The 26,290-nt window shown below is 39.3% G+C and overlaps 1 protein-coding gene across 3 annotated transcripts; it reads left to right on the forward strand.

The window, feature by feature from the left end:
* Positions 1-142: 142 nt before the first annotated feature.
* LOC115035261 (dehydrogenase/reductase SDR family member on chromosome X) lies at positions 143-25,743 on the forward strand. Of its 3 annotated transcripts, none has more exons than XM_029493004.1 (8): positions 143-330; positions 1,334-1,441; positions 7,891-7,959; positions 17,695-17,796; positions 18,669-18,876; positions 19,716-19,923; positions 21,881-21,938; positions 23,387-25,743. In XM_029493004.1, the coding sequence occupies exons 1-8, from the start codon at positions 225-227 to the stop codon at positions 23,407-23,409; spliced, it is 882 nt and encodes a 293-aa protein (XP_029348864.1). In that variant the 5' UTR covers positions 143-224; the 3' UTR covers positions 23,410-25,743. The 3 variants fall into 3 exon arrangements, 2 of the variants coding, with proteins under 2 accessions (XP_029348864.1, XP_029348863.1); XR_003840318.1 differs by having other exon boundaries at positions 145-330; positions 21,881-23,458; positions 24,142-25,743; XM_029493003.1 differs by having other exon boundaries at positions 145-330; positions 21,881-25,743.
* Positions 25,744-26,290: the final 547 nt, after the last annotated feature.

Here is a 26,290-nt window from a genome sequence, read left to right on the forward strand (position 1 = left end):
AATTTGACTCTGGTGTGAAAAGCTCCAGTGTGAATCAGAACACACACAGCCTGGGCTTTGGAGTCATGTTTTGTTTTTTTGTTTGTTTGTTTTCGTCCGAGAGGAGGCGGTGAGGTTCGACAGGTTCATATTGGAACGTGTCCCGCAGACGGACCCGTTCAGTTTTCTGTCGCTGGCTCCTCCTTCCTCTGTTGTCCATTCTGTCCAACATTTAGGACGCAGACATGCTGTCCGCTGTCCGGACCTGTCTCCTGCCGGCTGTCGGGCTTTACCTGCTCGGTCTGAAGGTCCTGCTGGTCCAGCTCTTCAGCACACGTCTCAGGTTGCCAGGTCGGTTCGGCCCTCCATGAGTTACGTCTTTCTGTGTAGTGTTGTGTCTCAGTCAGAGTTAGCGACGGACGTCCTCCGAGCCGGCGCTGCTGCACAACCGGAAACTTCATCAGCTCCAATATTCACCATTAATCAACATTATCCACCATTATTCACGCGTGCACGCGGAGCAGCCGTTGTGCTAACACGAACGCTAACGCTAAGCTAGCGCTGTTAGGTAGTCGGAGACACATGTCGGAGGGAAATAAAAGTCACGTCTGAAACAGGCCGAATTCAGCTCACTTCAACCTCAAAGCGTTTGATTTGGCTGTTGAGGGATGAATATTTAAATGTACCCCCCCTTTTTAACGTAGTCTTGACTGAGGCTGTGTAAAAGTACGGAACTAAATACAACAGGTCATGACAGTGACGGTGCTGTCAGCCAATGAAATACAAGATGCTGAAAGAGGGACGTTTGTGTTGTTGTGATTGAAGCTGATGAATTGGCGTTAAACTGTTTGACATACACGTTGAATTTGTGTCTTTTTCTATATAGAACTCACACACACACACACAAAGCAAAATGTATACCATCAACATTTTGTGTACAGCAGTTTGTGTAAAAGTGAATTAGAAAGATTTGATAAAGTTAGCACCTTACACTCAATTATTACCCTTAATTACGAATTTACTCACTTTAAAACCTTTTTCCTAGTGAGCCAATCTCCCAGTCAGTTTATCAGATGGAGACATGAACATGAAGTGATTGATTACTTTCTAAAAATATTTTTTTCAGCAGGAGCAAGCCTTTAGTTGTAGATGCAATGGAAAGATGCAACAGCGTCAGAGAAAAAGTGAAAAAAATAAATAAATAAATAAAGAAAGAAAGAACCATGGGAATTTAGGAACTTAAAGTCAGTTTGAGATTTGCTGTATAATAACAAGGACTTTTGGTGTCTTGAGTGGCCCATTTTGAAGCAACCGCCATTTAAATGACATGTGTGTCTTCTTCTGCCTCTGCCAGCGATGCCCAGACAAGATGGCAAGGTTGCCATAGTGACAGGAGGAGGCAGGGGAATTGGCTATGAGGTAGCCCGCCACATGGCCAGGCTGGGGGCGCATGTTATCATAGGTACAGTATGAAGCACCACACAGCCAACATACAAACATAACAGGAGACACACCATTTCAACACGACAGCCACACGTGTACGATCAGGATACTTCCCAAAAGGCTTGGCTTCCATCTTTTTATACACAAATACAACATAGAAAACTGATGGTGCCTGACTTATAAACCCTTTTGAAAGAAAGTCTGTTATCTTTTACTGTCACAGGGAATGGCCTTATCTGCTCTTCATTGTATGAACCCTTGGAAGCTTTCAATAGAAAATATTGTAATGGGCTGAAAACCAGAGATTTATGTGCAAGAAGGCAAGTTTTCTATTAAAACAGACTTTTAAAAACTTTAACTGTACTTGACACATACTGACCTGATGAATATTTTTTACAGCATCACAAATAATTAGAAAAATTCAACAACACATTTAATTAAATCGCGTGTCCATCTGTGAAAAAATACATATTAGGGAATGAGAGGAAACATTCATTAGTAGTTGTAAGACAAAGAAAAACAGAGTACTTTGATATGCGTTTATTTTGGCATTACTTCGCCAAAGAATAAGGTGTGTACAGTTGAGAACCACCAGGCCACAGCAGCAAAGTTGACAAAGCAATCTGTCAACACAATGGCAATATAAGCAGGTGTAAAACCAGCATTTACATTCAACTAAAATACTGAAGACATCATCTGTGTGTGCCCTTTTGAAAAGCCTGTCACAGTCAGAAAACCCTAGCTATCATCATACGGTCAACAGGGCTTTGAGATGCCTCTTGATGCCCCGCTGATCCATCTTAAGGGTGGGAGGAACCTCAAAACGTGTTTTGTTTTGTTTTTTTTCCATGTGTGATGCTCCACAGTGAGATAATGTGGAGACATTTTCAGTTTTGCTGGGATTAAAAAGCTGTTCTAAATACAAATGTAGGATTATGATATTGATATTGATTGATTATGTTGTATTATGTATTATGATTTTTGCATAAAAAATTTGGTATTCTATTAATTATTTAGTAATTTTTAACATTGAGCGATAAAGGCAGGAGAGCATATATATATTTATATATATATATATAGAGAGAGAGAGAGAGAGATTAACTACATTAACTACTTCTTGAAAATATGCATATTAAAGAAAGCACAGACTGGGCACATTGATGCCTATTTCAAAGGATTTGTACGGATCATTAAAATAAACAATGATATACGCGTCTTGAATTTATAGCAGATAAAATTAAAAGTCAAGTGCCACTCAGTACCTACTTAGGAAGGTGATGCACTACACTGATCCCTCCCTCATCCTATATTTCTGGAGCCACCTTATGAAATATGCTAGTCACTACGCATCTGATGTCTTCCCAGACTCCTCTTTAATATTTTGTGATTTAAGCCTCCGTCTGTGATTGAAAGCTAGACTCATTCAGCATTTTGTTGAGCAATCTGACTCTTGGCTCTGAATAGTTCTGTGCAGTGGAAATAAGTTTTCGATCAAGGCTTTTCTCAAGCCAAGTTTTGTGTTCTTGGTTTGATGCAGTCAATAACATAAGTGTAAAAAAATAAGCAACATCAGATTTTCTTTACTTTACATGCATTATCTGTGCGTATTTGAAAATAAGACTGAAACATATCTCCCCAGCTGCTAAGCAAAAGCATAATGATCCTGAATATAACCAGTTTAGAAACTTAAGAATTTGATAAATAAAAAAAAGATACATTTTGTTAGTGCACTTACTGCTCATGTGCATTGACCTTCACAGACTTGAGCAATATGCAAAATGTGTGTCCCTTGGATCATCTTGGCTTTACAGCGGAAGAAAGCGCAAGCTGGACTTCAGATACAAGGTTATATATTAGAAAGATTATAGAAAATACTGTAGGTAATGACATGACATAAAGGAAACCAACTTGAAATGAAATGGGAATGCTGGGGCTCATAGACACTACTGAACTGCTCAAATTGTATGTTTTTGTGTGAATGTAAATATAAAAATATGATGGTGGCAGTTATCCTGTTGTAAAAGTGGTTTGCCAAAATGCCAAAAAGTGTGTTGGCTGAATAGCTTGCAGTTTGTTCTATGGTGGAGACACATTAGTGATATATTAATATATGGTTGCTTGTAATGCTGTGCTTTGTTCTCGTGTCTTGTGTGTTCTGCCTTGGATTTCGTTTTTGATGAAGTGTATTTTTCCTCCCGTCTAACATTTCTCTCAGCAACACTCCAGAATTGACAGCAGAGTGAACTGACTTTGACACCCCCTCAAATATACACTAGGGTCTGATGTTGTTTCTTCTGTGCCCATTAAGCTATTAGATTTATTTATTCAGGTTGTATGAATAAACTGCAAAACTCTCCATCGCAGACCCCAGGAGGGCCGTTTCCCTTGTTGGCAATACAAAACAAGCAGATGGGTGTAGGATACGGATGTAAATACAATACTGGGTAATACTGAGTATCCAATATTTAGTTAAAAAAAAACAAAACAAAACAAATACTTAAGGTCAATTTCAAGGACTACCTGGTAGAGGCTCAGGGTTAACTGTAACTGCCCATGTTTGACCTGTGGTACTCTGCTGTATGTCAACCTCCCTTGCTCATCCTGTCTTTCCTGTCTTGTCTCAGTTGCTGTAGTTATATGTATAAAAGCAAAGAATGCCCCAAAAACAAAAGCTGTTTTAAAACCATACACATGAGGTAGTGCACTACAGCCAGGCTTAGGTATTGTTTTAGAGTGGTGAAGAAGAATGGGTGTTCAGGATTATCCATAATCCTTAATGGAAAACAGTTTGCTCTGTGCCCTCCTCTCTCCTACCAATACAAAGGCATAGTTTGCAGCTAAGTACAGAGCTGCTCTTCTTGATCAACTCATTCAGTCTGTTAGTGTTGCCAGCTTCATGCATCTCCCTGAGTGGATGATAACGATACACAGGTGAAACATCAGGTTTCTTGGAAAAGGTCCAAGATACACAGTCACCCCTGAAGGCATTTTCTTTAATGAGGGGAACTGCTGATAAACTGATTTCATCCTCCATTATATAACATATCACTATTATTTGTTAGTTCAGCAGCATTGTTGTTATATGTAGCAAAACTGGACTCTATTAGAGTAAATTGGTCTCTTCATTTCAACACTTGTATGTTGGTATTGGAGGATAGCCCACAGTGTTTCTTATTAAGTCAGAACTTGTCCATGTTGTGAATTGAATAAATAAACCCAGCAAAGGGAGATTCAAATAACAATTGAGAAGATCAGCAGCCTATGTCATAAAAGTCTAGTAATACTTTTTATTTGTTGATATTGCAGCTGCTCAACTGCAGAGTCTTACTCAAAGAAGCAGTCAGGGGGAAATATGTGGAGGAAATGCAGTGGCTTACCTAACATTCGGTTATGGTGGTGGTGAATACTGACAGCAGTATTTTCATAAACTGTTCATATGGCATGAAATAGTTCAGTAAAATCTTTTTTTTATAAAACCCTAGTTAGGTACAGGACATTTCTACTTCAGGATGCCGTGCACAGAACAGTAGTATGTTTTCATGCAGTTCACTTCCAGAGTGAGACTGAATTTTTCATTCAGTCCATAAGCTTCAAAACTTTGAAGAAAACTCTGCTTTATTCATTCACAGTAAGACAGAGTCAGTTTCAGAGTATCTTTTGAGACGGTTTGAACAGAACATAAATTAAACTTGAGCACAATGTACGATTACGGGCATAAAATAAATTCATGATGAGCTTTTAGAGTCTTTTGTAGATACAGACAATCCTATGTGTAATAAAGCTAATCACACACGACTCAGAGTGTGTCTCCATTTCACATGCTTGCATAGCGGTTCGCACTTTGGCCTCCCAACAAAAAGGTGGCGGATTCGGTTCCCAGACCGGGGGCCTTTCAGTGTGGATTTTGCATGTTTTCCCTGTGACTACGTGAGTTTCCTTCGGGTACTCTGGTTTCCTCCCACTGTCCAAAGACATGCATATTTTCGTTAATTCGTGACTCTAAATTGTCCGTAACCTATGTGTAAGTGCGAGGTTGATAGGTTGTTAGTCTCTGTATGTTGGCTCACGTGAAGAGAGATTATCATTTGAGACTCAAATACCAGAGACAGAGACGTACCATTGTCCAATAGAGCTTGAAATCTTTCTCTGCAGATTTTGATTGAAAGGCAATAATGTCAAGGTAAGACAATGGAACATAAATTAATCTTTGTAAGGAAAATGTAAACACCATTTAACACCAATAAATCCTTACAATAAAAAGAATAAAAAGGAAAATGACAAATTTCAATCTGTGATAAAATATTAAATATGTGAAGTAGTAATCCCTTTTTTCCTGTTTAATTGTGTTGCTCTGTTACATACATCTACTTGAACATAAGCTTAATTGTGGAATGTGAAGTAAGTGCAGATTAGAATATCATAAATTGGGCATCTGGATGTTTTAAAATAAAATCAAATTAATTTCTATAGCACCGAATCATAACATAAGTTACTTCAAGCGACTTTATGGAGCAGGCCTAGACCAAATTCTTTACACAGTTATTTAAAGAGACCCAATAAATCCGTCTGTGAGCAAGCATTTGGCAACAGTGGCAAAGAAAAACTTCCTTTAAGAGGCAAAACTTCAGGCTTAACTGGGCTCAGGGTGGGTGGCCATCTGCCTTGACAGGTTGGGTTAAGAGAGAGGGAGAGAGAAAAGGAGAGGGAAGGATAGAGTGAGAATGAGAGCAGGTGGAAAGAGAACACAATAAATATTCAGCTGGAAAGAGCTTTGTTGTGGTTAAAAAAGTTATTTACCATTTACAGATTACTTTTTTTTTTTTTTTACATTTACAATTTTCTCATCTCCTGACCTGTTCCATTTCAAAAGCTCATTTATGAAGTGTGTGTAATACTCTTGTGATTTATCATCCTGAAGAGACACATCTTTTAACCCAACCTGAACCACAGTGCATCAGGGTAAATGATGTTGTGCCCTTGAAAAGGACTGTGTGATAATCCAAGATTAGTGTCCCTCTGTATTTGTGCACATCGAGAGGAAACGAGTGTGCACAAAGGCTGTTAGTGTGTATGCATTTAGGTAAAAAAATAGTTTGCATGTGTGTGGATTCATGTATTTTCAGCAAGTCAAAGTGGGAGCAAGCTAATGTACAATGAATGTATTGTCAATTTAACTAATAATTGAATTGACTGTTTGCCAGGACTAATTTTACGGGCAATGCCGATTGAAATGCATCTGTATTGCTGTTAGGCTGTGTGTGTGCGTGTGTGTGTGTTTGGAGAGTACATGCATTATTACATATTAAAATAATTAAAGTATCTAATCCGCATCCAACATTCAAACAACAACAGACTTTTGTCAAGTTTCTGGAACACAACACATTTTAGCATAACTGTTAATTTATAAAAGCAACACATTAGGTATTATGAGTACAAATCACTTCTTGTGATGCCAACTTACATGGTTTTCTACCTGACACTATGGAGTTTTATTTTGATGCATATTTGGCAGAGAAAAAAAGTCTCTTTGCAACATGCTATGTTGAGCTGCAACTGTACTCTTGTAATCTTATGACCCAAAATGGTTAATTCACAATTATATGCCAAGTCTCTAACTTTTGGATTTCTGACATCATAGTGTCACTCAGCATCAGCTGTCAAGTGTTGTTGGATTAAAGAAATTAAAGAACAGGATGAGAGCCAGAGTGATCGAAGTGTGGAGTGTGGTGGAGAAATAAGCAGTATCAAACAGGTTTCCTTTCTTTTTCAGAGCTCTGTTTTGCGTTTCTTCTTTAATTATGTTCATGATTCACTCTCACCAACAGTTGGCAGAATGCAAGACAACAGCTTGTAGCAGTAGATCCTAGCACAAGCTCCCAGTCAGACTTCTTTCCCTCATCAACCACCCTGCAGCCTTCACACCTGCATATCATCTATATCACCTGGATTCTACCATTACACCATGAAGGCGCCCCACCCCAGACACTAAAATACATGCTGCTATTTACCATTTTAACATTCCTCTTTACACACACACATACTGATGTAATACACGACAACCAAAATTGCTAATAAACAGAAGACACAAAAGGCAAACTTAAACTGTCTGCCTCCCACTCAGTTCCCTGTCCCTGCCTTCCACCTTGATACAGCCTAACCAGGTAATCAGGGACGGCCTTTGGCTGCATTCTCATGTGTGCACTCCATGAAAACAACCCCCTCCCCCGGAAGTCAACCTCAAAGAGAGAAAGAGAGGTTAGCAAGCCCCACAAAATACAAGACCAAACAAAGAAAACAAGTAAAAATGTCCTATATTAATCTGATTTCACTGTTCATGTGCATTTGTTCACTTTACCAAGGGGAAGATTTTCCGAACCTCTCACAGTATGATTTTTCTAAAAGCCTCTAAGGGCTTGTCAGACATTGTATTAATCTTTCTATCTCTCTTGGTGTGTCCTTCTCCTTCAGCTGGGAGGGATGAGCAGGAGGGTCTGGCAGCCGTCAGAAGGATCTGTGAAGAGTACAAAAAGGCCAAAGGTAAAATTGTGAACATGTCTACAAACACAGCCACGCACAGACACACAAATTGCGCATATGTAAACTTGTTTTAGTATGCTATTGTTTGAAGATAAAGGGCAGCGCTGCAGCAGTGTGCCCCTCAGGCTTGTTTTTACAGTCTTTACCAGACATAGCACAAAGCTGTGCATTTTCAAGCATACACATACAAGCAGAGCTTCCATGGTGAGGGTTAGAGGGTTACAACGTCTGGAGTGTTGTTGATGCACCGCAAAGGAGAGGAGGATACAGGTGTATAAAAAGAAGATGAGGCGATAAGTCATCCAAAATATGAGACGGTTGGGGCAGATACCTTGACAGGAAAAAACGTAGAGTGGGTCAGAGAAAATGACAAATATAAGAAAAAAAAGAGGAGGCTGAGAGAAGAGATATGCAGAGGCAGTGTTGGAGATGAAAAGAGACAAATGATAGTCGCAAAAAGATATATTACTCCAGTGACTAAAGCTCACGATGTTCTCGAACTCTCATGTTGAGAAATTGATTCAGATGACCTTCACGCTATAAATTCCACCTTTCATGGCTAAGAAGCCTCATAAGTTATCCTCCTCTGTATCAAAAGGCCTTGAGACTTTACAATGTCATGCCAGTAGTTGTTTTCCTCAGAAAATATTAAGAGGTTTAGACCATTTCGAAAATCAGCAATAATTCGATAGTTGGTGATTTAATATTTTTTCAAAATTTCTGAATTCTGGCTTTCCTTAAAGTTTTTGTAAAAAAATATGAACCATACAGGGTATCTGCTGGTTTTGGAGGTCCATGGAGTTTTAAAAATTGTGATTTGCGTTTACTAAAATAATAGTTTGAACACTCTAAGTGTTTTTTCTGGCCCTCTTGTAGGCAGTAATGTCAGTTTTGTCAGGACAACAAAAATAATGGCAGGATTGCTGAGACAGATTAGTATACAGTCAGCTTTTCAATCCTTTTGTAATGGAATTTAGATGAGCATCTTCAGAACTATGGAAACCCTCACTTTGTCTAGCAGTAGCCGAGAAGTTTGTCTGTTTGGGAAAGTGGCCTTTGATAACCCTAAAAGAATTGATCTGTTTTAATCAGCAAATGTTTCATCCATTTTCTTCCCTTTATCCAAGTTCAGGTTATATCCCTGCAGAAATCCTTATCATAACTTTATACTTTTACAAATATATAAATATATATTGATATTATTAATAACAAACTTTTACTACATATTATCTTCTTTTAAAAGAATTTAAACAGGCTGACCTATTATAGAAACAGCATCAAAAACCTTAAGTCATTTTTCATTTATTTGGATATGTGACAGTAGACGTTACCCGGTGCTTTTTGTTTGTTTGTTTTGTATTTTTTGGATCCTCGTATACATTGCAGCTTGTTTGGCAAGCCTGACGATCTTGCTTCTCATAAGTAAAAGTTTTTATGGATGCTCATGTGTTCTACTGACAAGCTCCTGTAAGCCCACTGCTCTGCTCCTTATTTGATGAGTGTCTCTCATTCATTATGATTTTCTCTCCAGAGTGCATGGGGCCCAAAAGACCAGGAAAAGTCCCAACAATGGTGTAAAATATCTTAAATCACTGATTTTGATGTGAAAAGAACGATTATTCCTTAAGGACAGATATTTGAGAGAAAAACAGTAGGGGGTTTAAAACGTTGCCTTGTTTGTTAGTCCCACTTTACACACACAAACTCTACTATCATCATCTTATCAGTCCCTTTGACTATTTTTTGTTGTTTACAGCACATATATTTTACCACTTAGACGGCAGTACGATAATCAATATGAGAAATTTGTCACCCCCAAACAGTCAAAACACATATCATTGTTAGTGTAGAAAATAAATAAGAGTATCTGCCGAGGTAAATATATCGTTCAAATGACACAGAGCAGTTCTGTGAATATCTAGGAGTATGTTTTCAGCCTAAATTGGTTTTACTATGCAGTGTATTTTTCCTCTCCTGCCCTTGTATTTGAAAACGAGTCAGTTTTCGTGTCACTAGTTGTTCATAAACTCAACCATCAAATTTAGCTCTACTTTAACCAGGTGATTACAGGTCATTTTATGGCCTTGAGTGCAAATGTTGGATTATATTGTTGAAGTTATTTTTAAAAAAGTGTGTGACATGACTGTTTACCAGCTGCCGAAAAAGCCCCACTTAGTTTATTCAATAATAGTTGTATAGACTGCATGTGTGTAAGGTGAACTCCACTTAGAAAAACAGATGACCAAGCCCTCAGATTTTGGATGGTTTAAGTCCTTTATAGTATTTAATAACTTGGTGCAGCTGAATAGAGTTTATACATGTTATTAAATGTTGCTCTGCCATTTGGGGAGCAAGCTGTGGTTTTTCCCACTTGGCCCTGTAGTAGAGAGCACCAGAAGGCCAGCTGGCTGCAACCCTGCTTGTGTGTAAAGTGGCTGTCAGGTACAGAGACCGCGACCATGTAGCTGGTGTCATTGAAGTCGATTTCCCTGGACGGGACTGTGGTGGAATTGATTACTTCTTTTGTAATTGGCAGGCACTGAGGCATAGGGGACAAGAGGGGTGTCTGTAGACAGATGCTTGTGCACTGAATGAGAATGTGTTGATGGGTGTGTATGTATGTGTGTGTTTGAGTGCGACAGTAATGGATTCTCATCAGTACGTGAGGCAGGAGCTTTAAACATCTCTGTCCAAACCCGCCTTGGCTTCCTGCCAAGTGTTTGCACATTTGTCTGTTATATGGAATGGGAGAGAGCTCATAATATACATGTACTGTAGGCTGCAGAGGTGGCCCTCACTGGGGAATTTCAAAATATCGCCAGTGGTAATGAATTGCACTAAACTACAAAGTCTTTTAATACATTTTATTGAATTGGTTGGTGTCACCTCTAACACAATTAAAGGACAGATCTGCTATTTCCAGTGAAGTTTTCAGTTTAAGTTATTCTCAAATTGTGGCCGTTGCGACTAACTTAAACTGACCGCCTTTGTTATAGAGAATCAGAAAATCTAACTAAACAGGTCTAGCAGATGATGAAGCTGACAAAGCTTTTTAGCTTTAAATCAAACAAAATAAAATTCACTGAAATGCTGAAATTAGTTAGCTAAGTGCATAGACATGAATATCTTTGGTAACATGCTGGCTACCTGAGCTAGCTGGCTGTTTGTCTAAATGCATTTTTCAAAGGACTAATTTGAATTTGAATTTGAAATTTGAATAATTCAGGAAATGCAGAATGTAGTATCCCTCCTTTCATATAAATCTTGGCAAGAGATGGCCACATGTCCCAAAGTGTTTTCCTTAAATTGTTTTAATAAGGTCTTAATTAAAGTTTTTATAAATAATTAAACACTATACAATACATTAATGAAAAAATATATGTAAAAGGTATAGGGGACTAAATATACATAATTGGGAAATATGTAGTAATGCTACAGTGAGAGCTGTACATTTCAGTTAGTTTCTGACGTGTGCAAATTGTAGTCAACTCTTTATTTTTTTATTTTTCATACAGCAAGAATCAGCCACGAGGGAATCATCTGTGTGTAGTGATTTTGTGGTGCTTTGCAGTGTGCATGTACAAATACAACAACAACTTGCTGTCTTTAGAAAACTTCAACACGATCCTGTGGAAATATACTAATGACTTCAGAGTTTAGATTGCAAGTGGGCTTTAGTTAATGAGGCTTAAAGTATCTCACTTTAAAATAAGAACAGACACACAGGCACACACACGCATACACAGACACGCACACCATGCAGACACAGGGCACAGGGTATTTCTGTATATTTGCCACAGGCAGCGCTGTCTGTCCACTAACTTTAGTCACGGTGCACTTGAAAGTAACACTTGAGGAACACTCTTCCTCAAGCCACAGGCCTAGATTAACAGTGTGAAGCAAGGGAACCAGTGTGCCTGTGTATCAGGGCAATGCATGTGTATTTGCCTGTTTAACAGGTTAGATTAACTCCTGGTTTAGGTATAGGCCTATTAGTGAAACTGGCCACTTTAAAGTTGCAATATTTAAAAAAAAAAATGTAATTTTGGGCATGACATTCTATACATTTCTGAGTAGCTGTAGTATCAAATGTTGTGTATACCACTCCTCCTGCTATTTGTGTGGATAAGACAGCTTTATAATAAACACTGATTAGAATTTACAGACGTATTTGGAGAGTATATTCCCATTAACAGGACAAGATGGAGGTGTCTGGGGCACCAGTCAGCCTCCTCTTTCCCATCTCAGTGGAATAAAAAGGTCTATGGTGGAGCTCAGCCTGGCAAAGTTCCCAGACCTAATATTCTTGGATATCACTTTGTTGTTTATCAGATAGTCAGAAGTGAAAGTATTGGTCTTTTCTTGCCCAGGTCTCGAAGGAGGTGGCTTCCATGGGTTTTCAGATGACAGCTCATATCCTTGTGTTTACACTCTTTATTTAGACAACATTTTTAGGAAAGCGGGAGAGAGAAAAAGAAATTAGTGGCTGTTATAGCATGTGACTTGACAGTCACCTTATACTTTTGTGTAGAAAATTTAATACAACTGCTTTAGTCACAGTTTTGACTAAATAGGAAAATGTATCCCATCAGTCCACGAAAACTGAATAAATATAATTTATCATTAATTAATGTTTTTATTTATGCCCTTCCCCTTAATTTGTTTTTTCAGATGTGAGATATAAAAGCTATTTACTAATCCCAGAGCCCCTATCAGTGGCAGCTTTTCTCATGCACTATTGAGGAAGAAAAGGACAAAGGACATTTTAAATAATGGCACTGTGTTGATTTTTTTTTTTTTTCATTCCCATTGTGTAGTCATTCTCTCCCCCATTTGTTTCTTTAAGAGGAATGTGCTATAACGTTTTTGAAATTTTCATTTTACCAACCTTTTCGTTTGTAGCTGATCATCATAGAGCCACATTGTGAGAGTAGGTCTTAAATTCAATTGTGAACTCTGAATTCTAATCATAATAATAAGACATAATTCATTTGCACAAGAAATGTATCTGATTTCCAACTGAAATATGACTGTTGGGTTTTTAACTTTATACTATAAGGACCAAATGTCTAGTTTTAGATGTTTTGTTTTGTTTTTTTTTTCAACCAAAAAGCCTTACCCCCTTTCCCGTAACATTAACTCAGAATTTACTTAAATTATGATAATGTTTTACAATTAACATAGCCATTTAATTAATCTTCCACATTTAGAAAGTTGGCATGCAGTTTTGTTTTAGATAAGAATCCATGTTTCAAAAGGCAGTTCCTGACATCAGTTAAAAAAAAAAAAAATCTTGAGTAACTAAAACACAATCAGTGTGTGTTTACCCAGTGAAATGGAGAAGCTAAGCTCCGTAGAAGATCCTGGAGTCTTAATTCTGGGCTGCCAGCAGCAGGCCCATGCTGATCGATGGCAATTCACTCCCAGTGGGCTTTCTAGATATGACTGGCCTGTCTGACAGGATTCGGCCTTGAGGGAGCCCATTGAAGAGGACAAGGAAGGATGTGCATAGATGACACACGCACAGACACACAGACTCAGACCTACCTGTTTTCTGCTATCTTTCTCTTTCCATCCCTCTCTTCTCTATCTCTCTCTCTCTCTCACACAAACACACACACACACACATATATTCGCACATGCCCACTCAAAGCCACATACAGTACAAATGCTCAGTAGGAGGTGAGTGGCATGGTTTGGTGATAAGGCTGCTATCAGATGTTCATCGGGGACGGCTGGGCTCTCATCTGTCACACCTGCCTTTTTCTTTATCAGTTCCATCAACTCCTCTTCCCCCTTTCTGTCTCTGTCCATTATATTTGACCCTTGACAGCCGCACTCGAGTCGTTGGGAAGTGTAATATACAATTTTCCTGGTGTTTGAAAGACATGCTGCTGTTTCTGGAAAATGGTAGTGCACTTCTGCTATAGTACTTTGGCAGCAAGTGTTTATAGATTTGTCAGACACCGAAGACACTCAAAGCTCGATAGCAAACCTATAATATTTGGATTTTCCTGCCAAGAAGTGTTAGGAAATTGATTAAAGCCTGTGATGCACATGCAGTGGAGCATGGTGTGTGGAGGTACAAATTTCTTGGAGAAATTAGATCTCAATTTACTGCTTAAGATTAGAAGTGCCTCTGTAGTATTGCATGAATTTGGGAATATCATTCCACCAGCAGAGAGCATGTAATGAAAAGAGGAATGAGAATTCTTTATTCTTTATTCTTCTTATTCTTTATTATTCCTTATTTATTTTATTTATTTAAGTATAACCGAGCAAACCTAGTCCGAAAACCTAGGACCAAATGCAAAGCTTAAGAGCCAGCTGGAAAATATCAAAATCAAAATCAAATCAAATCAGATTTATTTGTATAGCACCAAATCATAACAAAGTTACATCAAGGCACTTTACATACAGAGCAGGTCTAGACCGAACTCTTTATAAAATTATTTAAAGAGACCCAACAGATCCCCCGATGAGCAAGCACTTGGCGACAGTGGCAAGGAAAAACTTCGTTTAAGAGGCAGAAACCTCGAGCAGAACCAGGCTCAGGGGGGGCAGCCATCTGCCTCGACCGGTTGGGTTGAGAGTGTGAGAGAGAGAGAGAGAGAGAGAGAGATAGGCATTGGGGGGGTGGGGGGGGGGAGCAGGAACATGTTGCTGCATGAAGTTCATGGAGTTGAGCTGTAATACAGAATTCATGAAATATGGGACCAGCAGGTGTTGCAGGAACATGGGATGGCGATTCACCACCTGCAGGATGAGGACAGGGAGAGAGGGGAGAGGAACTGGGAGAGACAGAGACTTTGGCAGAACATGGTTAGTAAATGCAGTATAAATGCGTAGAACTGGGTGAAACTGTGTTTTTTAAGAAGGATGGTTTTTATCAGCGCATGCAAGGGGGGAGGAAAGGAGAGCGAGCGAGACGGAGGGAGAGAGAAAGAGGGAGAGGGGGAGAGAGGGTAACAGGGAGAGACAGAAGCTCAGTCCTTCCCCCAGCAGTCTAGGCCTATAGCAGCATAGCTAAAGAGTAGACGACTTTAACTTTTTAACTATAAGCTCTGTCATACAGGAAGGTTTTAAGCCTGGTCTTGAAAATTACTAAAGACTCCGCCCCCCGGACCGATACTGGAAGTTGGTTCCATAGAAGAGGAGCCTGATAACTGAACGATCTGCCTCCAGATTTACTCTTGGAGACTCTAGGAACCACAAGTAAACCTCCATCTAGAGAGCGGAGTGGCCTGCTAGGACAGTAAGGAACTATTAGGAGCTCTCTGAGATACGATGGAGCTTGGCCATTAAGAGCTTTATATGTTAAAAGAAGGATTTTGAATTCTACTCTATATTTTACTGGCAGCCAGTGAAGAGCAGCTAACACAGGAGAGATGTTATCTCTTTTCCTAGTTCCTGTTAATATTCGTGCAGCAGTGTTCTGAATCAACGGAAGCCTTTTAGAGATTTGTTTGGACATCCATATAGTAATGAGTTACAGTAGTCCAGTCTAGAAGTTACAAATGCATGGACTAGTTTTACTGCATCATCCTGAGAAAGGATGTTTCTGTTTTTCCTAATGTTTCTCAGGTGGAAGAAAGCTGCCCGACTAACTTGTTTTATGTGAGGGACAAAGGATATGTCCTGGTCAAAAATTACTCTAAGGTTTCTTACAGTGGAGCTGGAAGCCAAAGTGATGCCGTCCAGACTGATGAGATGATTAGATAGTATTTTTCTGAGGTGCTTAGGGCCGAGTACAATAACTTCTGTTTTGTCAGAGTTGAGAAGTAAAAAAATTCCAGTCATCCAGACTTTTATGTCTTCAAGGCATGTCTGCAGTCTGACTATCTGAGTGACTTCATTTGGCTTCATTGATAGGTACAGCTGAGTGTCGTCTGCATAGCAGTGGAAGTTGATGCTGTGTTTCCTGATAATGTTGCCTAGAGGAAGCAGATAAGGCGTAAAGAAGATTGGTCCAAGTACCGAACCCTGCGGGACTCCATGACTGTCTACAGTACATGAGGAGGAGCTGTTGTTAACATGAACAAACTGATGTCTATCTGATAAGTAGGATTTGAACCACCTTAGTGCAGTTCCTTTAATTCCAATTTCATGCTCCAGTCTCTGTAGTAACATATGATCTATGTTGTCAAATGCAGCACTAAGATCTAGAAGGAGAAGTATGGAGGCTGATCCATTGTGTGAAGCCATTAGAATGTCACTGGAGACTTTAACCAGTGCTGTTTCTGTGCTATGATGGGCTCTAAATCCTGATTGAAACTGTTCAAACAAACTGTTCCCATCCAGATGGCTGTGTAGTTGTTTTGCTACAGCTTTCTCAATTATTTTAGAAATAAATGGAAGGTTCGATATGGGTCAAGATCAGGCTTTTTATGCTGGGGTTTGATGACCGTGGTCTTAAGTGCCTGAGGTACATAACCCAGAAATAAAGTCAGATTAATCAAATATAGAATGAGCAGCTCAATTAAATAAAAGATCTCTTTAAAGAGACTAGTTGGTACTGGGTCTAATAGACAGGTTGACGGTGTGGATGATGAAACTACAGAAGCTAGCTCTGAGAGATTCAGACTACACAAGAGTCAGAGTATGAAATCTGTCATTCTAATTGATGAGTACTACACTTGAACATGATATCCCACTATGGACAGGATTTGTCTCATAAATTCAGGCATACAATGTTTGCTGATGAGCTTCTGGGATTAAAGACCAATTGGAGCATGGACATAGCTACATTATACAAGGGTGGGACAGTTCCCACCCACTTTTTGTTTCCATGTCAGTGCACCAGTCTGTCCACTCACTGTTTTCAGAGTGCTGTGTCAGTTCTTCGACATCTGTTATAACAAAATGTTCAGAACTTTTTTGAATTAATGAAATCAAAATGACCACTCACAGTAGTTATAGAAGTCTAATTATGAAATTCCTGTGCTTTTAGTGTTAAAAACCGCGAATGGTACAAGAGACTGCCCTGAATTAGTCACCAAATCAATTTCTTCACTTTGACCTTCCAATATCTTTAAATATCTTATCTGTTAACAGACACTTCCTCTGGGTGTAATTACAAAATGTACCCATCATTTTGATGGGTACATGCAGTACCAGTAAAAACAGTCAAAGCACCACCACACAGGAAATGATATGAAATGAAACATTTTTGGAGGACAGTTGTTAGACACACTTTTTCAATTCAGAGCTGTTCAATTACTGATATGAGAGACATAATACGTCTACGTTTTGCTGGCCATAGATAAAGGACTTTTTCATTGTAATGTCTGCAGGTGTTACAACAATAGTGCCGATTTAATGTTACCAATCTTATTAGTGTGTTGAGTAGATGTCCTCATAATAAGTCTGTGTATTTCAAACTTTCTCAGTGTAGTGAGTGTGAACATAAGAGTCACTTTCATGCTTTGCTGATACTAGCTCCTGGGCATAGCTCATCTACTTCTGTCTTATCATACATTAGACCTGATATAACAGCGTGTTAAGCTTTGATGGAATTCAGGAGGAATTATTAGGTTTGATGTAATGTACTGAACCAACAGAAGCATCGCACTGCCAGGAAAGTAAGAACCCACCAAGCCAGCTGTAAGAGGTGATTAATACAGTCTTTGATGTTTTACCACTAAACTGGCTGGAAATAATCCATTTACAGTGGCTCTGATGCGTATGTCTCTCTCTGTTTGTGTGTGTGTGTGTGTGTGTGTGTTTCAATTCCAGTGAATTTCAATAAACTGGACCTCGCCTCTTTGCAGTCTGTTCGTCAGTTTGTCCAAAAGTTCAAGGAGCAAGACCTGCCGTTAAACATTCTGGTCAATAATGGTGAGTGGTGGAAATGTCATGTTCTAGCCATATGGGTTGTGTTTGGTATTCAGTGAGAAAAGCCTCTACACTACAGTGTAATTTAGATGCTTAGGATTTAAGCATACAGTTCAGTTCCCGTTTTTGAAAGTTCTACTAAATGCTAAATGAGCTTGTCTTCCATAAATTAAGTCAGTGGTTCCCACTTTTATCAGATCTGACTCCTTCTGCACTAACCTGTCAGGTGTCAACTTATGTTTTATAACTATTCATAAAACCAGAACTCATATTGTTACAATCCCTTTTCCACAAAAGACATAGAGATCCTGGAATTACAGCTCAGGATGTTCGGGCTTGGGCGTTTTTCCTTTCCTTTAAGTTTGCATTTGTATGACTACCACAGACTGTCAGAAGCTACATCTTTCAGCCATCATCATTTACTTATTTCTATTTATTTCAGCTTCACTGCTCACCTGCATACTAGTTTTCATGCATTCTCATTCTCAGTGTGTTGTGTTTAGGGTACAATTCTGATCTGTCCACTTATTGATGAGTAAGGCGCTTGTTTGCAGTGCCCTGCCAGCATTAAACATTCTATACATCATTCTGTACTAATAGTTTCAATAAAGTGTAGGTTGTGCTGTTATAGGACCATTAGACAACAGCTCACAGGAAAACATTGTAGGGGCAAACTGTCTGAAGGAAGCTGCAACATCTAAATTAAGCAACATGCCAGTTAAAATAAGTCCTGTAAGAATGTGATTGTGATGATGTTGTTAGTCACACTGAGTAATAATAACCAAAGAACTAAGGTATAGATTAAGTGCTCATGTTAATATATATACAGTGGAGAAGTGGAATATATTTTTGTGAACTGCCTCTGTGTATGTCAGCGGGTGTCATGCTGGTTCCTGAGGGCTGTACTGAAGATGGATTTGAGCAGCACTTTGGGGTCAACTACTTAGGCCACTTCTTGTTGACCTGGCTACTCCTGGACACACTGAAGGATTCTGGGAAATGTGGTGACTTCTCACGTGTAGTGAATGTCTCCTCGTCTGCCCACCGCATTGGCAAGATCCAGCTAAATGATTTAAATAGCCGGTAGGTGCAAACACACACAGATGCTGAATAAATAAAGAAATAAAATCTAAAAATCAATAGACTGCTTGCTTTTTATATTTTACACGTGTGCCACCTGTGAACTGCAATAATATTATTTTAAAAAATGGGATACCGTTGTCCTGAAAAAATTTAATACTCACACAGTCTAGGTTCCTTTCACATATGATATCAGTATAGTATTACAAAGAATCTATGTGCTAATAATTTGAGCAATATTCAGCAAAGGTATTATTCATTTAAATGATAAGTGTTCAAATGTCTTTGCAGGATGAAAATATGTTTTATAATTCCTCTGATAAGCACACACAGTCAGCAGATACAAAAAAAGAAATGCAGTACATCACTCACTGTCAGGCAGGTTCTAGAAGAACGTACTTAACATTACTGTAGATGGTGCACATTGGTATGTGTGCATCCACAGGATGAAGCTGCTGCTGCTCTTAAGTTCATGATAGGTGTCACAAGTTGGAGCAGATGAATTGATTTAGATCCTCCACATATGTGGAGTTGTGGGCTCTATTTTAACGGTGCACAGTGGTCTAAAGTGCATTGCACAATAACATTTAAAGCATTTCAATATAAACTCCTGCCATTTTAAATATGAAAACAATGGTTGGTGTGCCAGGTGTGTGGTTGAAAGGAGTTGTACATAGTCTCTGAATTAGTTAGATCCCTAACATAGCGTAAACCAGGATGCCATCTTCCATTCTCTTTAAAGTCAGGTGTGCTTGCATTATGGATGAACTAAACAAAACTGAGACAGTGAGTTATTGTTTTTATGTTAAGCTGTATTTTTCTTTCTTGTCCCCTCTCTTTAGCCAGGGTTATTCAGCACATGCTGCTTATTGTCAGAGTAAGCTGGCCCAGTTGTTGTTTAGCTCCCACCTCAACAAGGAACTGCAACGTGGAGGTTTCCCAGTAAGTTCATGTGCTGTGGATCCTGGTATGGTGGACACTGCTCTGTACCGTCACCTTTGGACACCCCTACGTCTAGTCTACAGCGCCATTGCTCATCTGCTCTTGAGGGTAAAAAAAACATCCTGGCTTCATCTGCTTTCTTCAAACAACACATGGCATAAAGTTTCATACATTCTCCTACTTAAAAAAAAAAATATCAGTAGCTCTGTATTGTTGGGAAAAAAAACTCTTTATGTCACAGTTCAGTTTTGCTTGTGGTGCCAGAATGACCTGAAGTGTCATACTTGGCTTCTAATGTTCAGAATTATATAAAACAAGTAGCACAGACATTGATCCATGAGAAACCACACACAGTCTATCCACACAGCTAGAAATGGAAGTGGTACTAAAAATTAAATCCGGCTCCTCACTATTCGTTAGCTTTGAATCATTTCTTGCATAGCTAGCAAGTGGTGACCACAGGCTTTTTTTTTAGTGTCCCTGGTATTTAATGGAAAGAGATGTGTGCATGTTTTGAGCCCGAAAGTACAATCGTCACAGGCATTTGACTCCAAGCACAAGCTGTGGGATAGTTCTGCCCCATATAACACATAAATTACACTGTAGTGCTGCTTCCCAATGTGAAGGGCAGCTGATGGTGTTTTGGCTGATCGAGCTCATGACCCTAGACCAGTGCTTCTCAGTTATTTTCTGTTACGACCCCCCTAGGAAGAAGAAAATATTTTGTGCCCCCCCCCGCCCCCTCTCTCTGCCGCGACTATAAATAGTATCATTTGTCTATAAAATTGCATTACATTATATTCTTACTATCATTAAAGAAAACAAAAAAGAAAGGAATACAGATCACACTTTATTCTAGAACAGCAAAAAAAGCATGGGGTCACACACGCCCCACTATTTGAGAAGCTGCCCTAGACAGACAGAAAAAAAAAAAAAGTGGGGTGACCCCTTCAACATAACAACCGCTGCAATCAAAAATAAACCATGTCTCGTATGAAGAAAAAAAAGAGAACTTTATCAATCTGGAAATATAGGACATAAATATAAGGACAGTGAGGGACATAAATGCAAAATAAACCAAGCATACACAAAAATACTCTTAAAAAAAATGCGTAACCCTCAAATGGCATTTTAGACTTATAAGGACCATAAATTTGGTCTCCTGGTTGGAGGACCCCATGGATGCTGGACAAGACCACAAAAATGCTCACAAACACAACGCAAATTTAACCAGCTACAAGGATTAAACATTTTATTAGTCACATAACCAAGAAATATTTTCAATATAATGAAGTAATAAACAATAATTTTTTACATTAGTGAGTGCAGCACAATGTGACCTTGTGTTGTGTTGGATCTTTCAATGTATTAAATATAAAAATAAATCTGCTACAACACAGCAAGAAGTTACAATGAATGGCCTTTTATCATGGAAACGGGGTATGGTTTCATCTTTTCAGAGTAAGTGTTTGAGGAAGCATCTTTCTGAGCTATAAGCCCTTAATTTATGAACCTGACCTCCTCTAAATTACAGACAATAAAATGAATAATACAGCACAATTTGTGTTTGCTTGTATTGCCAAAAATGCAGCAAAATAATTCATTCAGAATAATTAAAATTCATTTTGGAAAATATAGCTGATTACTATGGCACACTGTGACAAACACATACACTATTTTTTGCACACAAGTATGCTGGTGTACTGTTGATGCTTGCAGGATGTGATTCCCCCCCCCTGCTCTGAAACCTGCTCCTGGTCTCACAGCTGACACTGAGATCATTGTTAAAAAGCATCACCACTCACACACATGCACAGTTATTCATGCAGACACAGACACAGACACACACACATTCACCCTGAGCCTTCCCTTCACTGACACTAACATACAATGACATCAGTCCTCCTCTGGCATTCTCTCTCACACACACACACAGACTCAGACATGTTCTTTGTTGTTTCAGTGATAACTTGTTGTTGAACTTGTCATCCTGCAGTCACTCCAATTCTTTTTGAACTTTATATATTTTTGTTTTAATTTAGATGTTTGTGTGTATTGCTCACAGACTCCTGAAGAGGGGGCTGCCTCTGTGCTGTATACTGCACTGTCACCGGTCCTGGAGGGTGAGTTTGGGGGAGACTACTGGGCCAATTGTTGCAGGGAGATGACAACACCACCAACCTTTGACCCCCAGCTACAGTTGAGCCTATGGGAGATCAGCCTCCAATTACTGGCCTGTAGCAGCAGTGGACTAAAGGCTGACAAACAGGACTCAAGCCTCAAGTCAACGTCAGATACAGACACTAATTCTAGCTAGCCAGCCAGTCAGCCACCTCCCTTCTTCATCTGCAGTATTTTTTTCTGTTCATACCTCACAATCGAGGCGTTTGTAGAACTTTGTTTTGACAGTCAATCCACCACTGGACTCAAACTGGTTATTTGGCAAGTAAAAACTTCCTTTTTATTCCAGACCTGCCAAAAAAGGGCTACAGGTCATGGAGGGCACATTTTTTTGTTTTTCACTGTGAGCAAATAATTGTACACACACTTACAAACACACTATAGGGTTATATCGACACATAATTCTGCTGTCACTTATGCTGGGCAGTTGCTGACAGCAGCTGTTTTGTTTGCTAACCTTAGATGCTTAGCCAGAGAAGGGTTCATCATTTCACAGTGTTGTATTCAACAACTTGCTATGGCACCTGCTCCGCTCTGCCTTAATCATCGGTCTGGCTTTCAATAAAGAGTTTTATCATCAACAGGAAAATGCTGTTTCAGAAGCTGTTCCACGCATAAAATTCTTGGTGAAGAAATAGCAAATTTTGGCACAGCGTACTGGCTGTAAAATCGTGTTGGTCAAACCCTAGCAATATGTACTCACACACACAAACACATAGACACACACGCACACATTCATACACTAAGACAATGATAAGAGTCTCCAAATCGGGACCCGTCTTGTTTTGGCGGGGTAATGTGATGTCATGACTTGACCTTGACACATCGCAGTGATTTCCCAGATCGCTTATCCATCCCCTGGCTGTTTTACTTGGAGCTCTTCGTTCTTACATTCTCGTGCTTTTACTGCTTACTACTGTCCTTAATGTTCTCGTTAACTGCTGGTTGTAGTCGCATGATATGATGTAAAAAAAAAAAAAAAAAAAGTGAATTCTGCTGTGCTCATGAAGATGCTGGGTAAACTTCATCAGCTCCTCTTTTCTTCTCTCTCCACCACTCTACACTCCTACAAAAGACATTACATTGGACTGAAAGGGGGATTTGGGAAGACTGAAAAAAAGAAGCAATCTTGAATACAAGTATGGCCAAAAGTGGAATGATTCTCCTCAACAGACCTGAGGATGATGAGACATTTGTTTCTGTTCTGGGGAATTTTCTTGCTGTTGTCCTTTTCTGAAGCCTGGATTCCCAGATGTTTCTGTTTGCTTTTGTCTGTTCAGAAACAAAAGGGAAGGGCAGGGAACCAACCTCTCCTGGTTTTCCTTTGTGATCTGTGTTAATCGGTTTTACTGTGCCTGTGATACATGTGGATGTCTGTGCTTTACTATAGACCCAATTTATGTCAATGGATAGCACAACATGACCAGTCCAGGAGGAGCAGTGATGGACAGGAGACAGAAAGGTAGAGCACTTTTTTTTTTCTTCTTCTTCTTCCAGAATTCAAGTTATGATTGGTTCCTCATTGCTGCTGGTGGTGGTGCTGTTTCCTCATTTGGCACCACGCCCAGTGCATTGTGGGATTGAGATTTCCCAGTGGTGAGAATAACACAAACACACTCTCAAACACTGGAAGCAGTACATCCAGGCAAAGGCTTATCTAAACAAGCATACAGGAAACAAACACGTCTGTCTGTCCTGCAAGAAATGCTCTCACACACACAAAGCCACACAGCCATATCGCCATCACCACTGTGATTTACCATCTTAGTTGTTAAGATTAAAAGTTTGATTTCAAATTAACAAGTTTTGGCAACAGACCTTGACATGATTTCCCACTGGTGTACGTGTCTATCATTGCTTTGAATGTTGCTGCTGAGCATCCAACATTCATTACTATCAACCGTATGTGAAGCAATAGTATCATTGTGGTACTGTATCTAATTCAGGCAGTAGCACAGAGCCAGACATTCAGACTATGAAAAGAGCCCAAGACTGTGAACGCATATATTACTGGAAAAGAAACCAGCTTCAGGTTACCCATGCATCAGGAAGTAAAAATATATGCGTCTACATGTACACATGGGTTTGGCAATGTGCATTCTTTTGTATACTTAATTTATCTGTGTTTTAAAAATTTGTGTTCAGGAGCTGGATTCTTTGAAGGTTGCAGCTCACAAAGTCTTTTCCCTAGAAGACCTGACGGTCAGGCTGAATTTCCTTCTCTCACTTAAATGAGACCACTGTTGGAGCTCATAGAGTCCCATGTTTATGTATTGAGTGTTGACGTCACCTTACAAAAATATCTCAATTCAGAACTTCAGAGTATTTGAAAAGTAAATCCATTGGAATAAAACATAATGTTTAAAATTCTGATTTAAAGCAAACATTTCTCAACTGTGATGTTTCTATGCTGCAGCAGTTGTGTGGGAATTGACTCCAAATACTAGCAGTACTCCTCTGTTTTGAAGTATGTTTTTCTTCTACATAATGTTGGAAACAAACAGTTTAATGCCTCAATGCTTACTTGTTTGACTGTGTGGTTTTTCGAAGCTACTGTACTGACAAAGGAACTAACAAACAAACAAACCTAGTCCCAGCGAAACAAATGTGCTCCCCTCACACAAATGAAAACACCAGCTTACCACTTAGCAGCTCTCATTAAAGAAGCACTAGGCTGGAGTATCCTGTCAAAATACCTGATGTGTTCTGTACAGCCCAGGAGCTACCGTAGATAGTATTAAAACCTGAGAGGAAGAGCGTCTGAGTAGATTTTTTAGATGAGGCGAGGGGAAGTGTGAAGTTCTGTCTGGGTGTTGTGTCAGTGTGCAGAGGAGGCTGCTAAATTATCAATGATTACCTTGCTCTATATTTAGCATACTCCTGAAGTGTTCTACACAGACAGGACAACACAGTGAACTTTCTGAACTTGAATTGCAAGTATAGAAAAGGAGCAAAAAAAAAAAAAAAATGCTCAAGTAAACTGTCTGTGATATTGTCGTTTCGTATTCGTATGTGGTCATTTCAAAGCGTTGTCACCACCGGTTGTGGACCAGTGGAGGTGTATGTAGACTGAAAATACTCTAATAGCCATTCTTCTGACTGACATGGGATTGCATTTATATTAAATGTTCTCGTCCCATGCTCTGCAAATCCTAAATGTGTATATGTATAGAAAGAGATAAAATGAAGATATATACAGCAGCTGACCAGATGGACCGAGTCCTTACTCTGGTTGCAGGGCCAGTGAAGGGAAAAGACATGGAGACATTTTTCTGCCCTCCCACCTTAGGGCTAATGCATACAGCTGTTAACCGAGGATGTCCCCACCTCAAGTCCAGTGTAAGCACTTAGTCCATCTGGGCACCTGAGGATTCATGAAATGTGCAAAATCTTTTATTTTTGTCATTATTTTGTTGTTGTAGAGCGATAAACTGTATTGCTTTTGCTGTACCTAAGAAGAAAAGCTCCCTCCTATGTGTAACTGTGAATTTTTCATGTAGAAATGAGCTTGTAGAATCTGTGATACATGTCTTGTCCTGTGCATTGCTGTTTTTTTCTTCTTTTTGGACTGATGGGAATGGAGATGATGGGTGTGAATGAGTGGCTGTGTCTGTGTGTGTGTGTGTCTGCGCGTGCGTGTGTGTTTGTATTTCTAGATTAGGGAGTTCTTGTCCATGTTTTATGTCGATGGTTGTGACATTCCAGCAGCAGCCAGCGCCTTTTCTATTATCCAAAGCCTCTTAATAAACATATCATTGTGCCACTCCTGTCCCCTGTCCTTTGCACTGTGTGAGTGAGAACCAGTCAGCCTGATGACGCTCAGCGTGAGACAGTTTAAATAGACATTTAAATAGTCTGTTATAATTTCTGTTACATTAGATTAATTTGGTACACCATTGTGACCAAAGCAACCTATATATTTATCCTGTCATCCATCGGGAGTAAGTGGGGTTTAGCGCCTTACCTAAAGGAGGACATTCTGACACTTCGACCTGGTATCCTGAAACAAACCCTTTCTATGACTGATACAATTTATCAGTACTAGATTCATTTAGTTCTGTCTCCAACTGATTGCAATTTTCCATGACACACAGAAACACACAGGCATTACTTACAAAGATGCCGTTCAATATTTTACAAAGCTCAAGCTCCACATTGATTTGATAAGACAAAAAAACCTGCCACATGCTGAACTCTGTTATCATGTTTACATGAAAGAAGCACTGAGAACAAGACAACGGTGACCTGCGTCAAAAAACACAATGAACAAGCTATTTCCAAATTTTAGACCATT

Source organism: Echeneis naucrates, chromosome 21 (genome assembly GCF_900963305.1).
Source record: "Echeneis naucrates chromosome 21, fEcheNa1.1, whole genome shotgun sequence".
Taxonomy (NCBI): Eukaryota; Metazoa; Chordata; class Actinopteri; order Carangiformes; family Echeneidae; genus Echeneis; species Echeneis naucrates.

What these genes read in the sequence shown, in the direction of transcription:
- LOC115035261 (XM_029493003.1), top strand. Translation starts at nt 225, where the DNA reads ATGCTGTCCGCTGTCCGGACCTGTCTCCTGCCGGCTGTCGGGCTTTAC. An exon ending in GGGGGCGCATGTTATCATAG is followed by an intron (nt 1,442 to 7,890) that starts GTACAGTATGAA and finishes CTTCTCCTTCAG; the next exon opens with CTGGGAGGGATGAGCAGGAG. An exon ending in TTGCTCATCTGCTCTTGAGG is followed by an intron (nt 19,924 to 21,880) that starts GTAAAAAAAACA and finishes TATTGCTCACAG; the next exon opens with ACTCCTGAAGAGGGGGCTGC.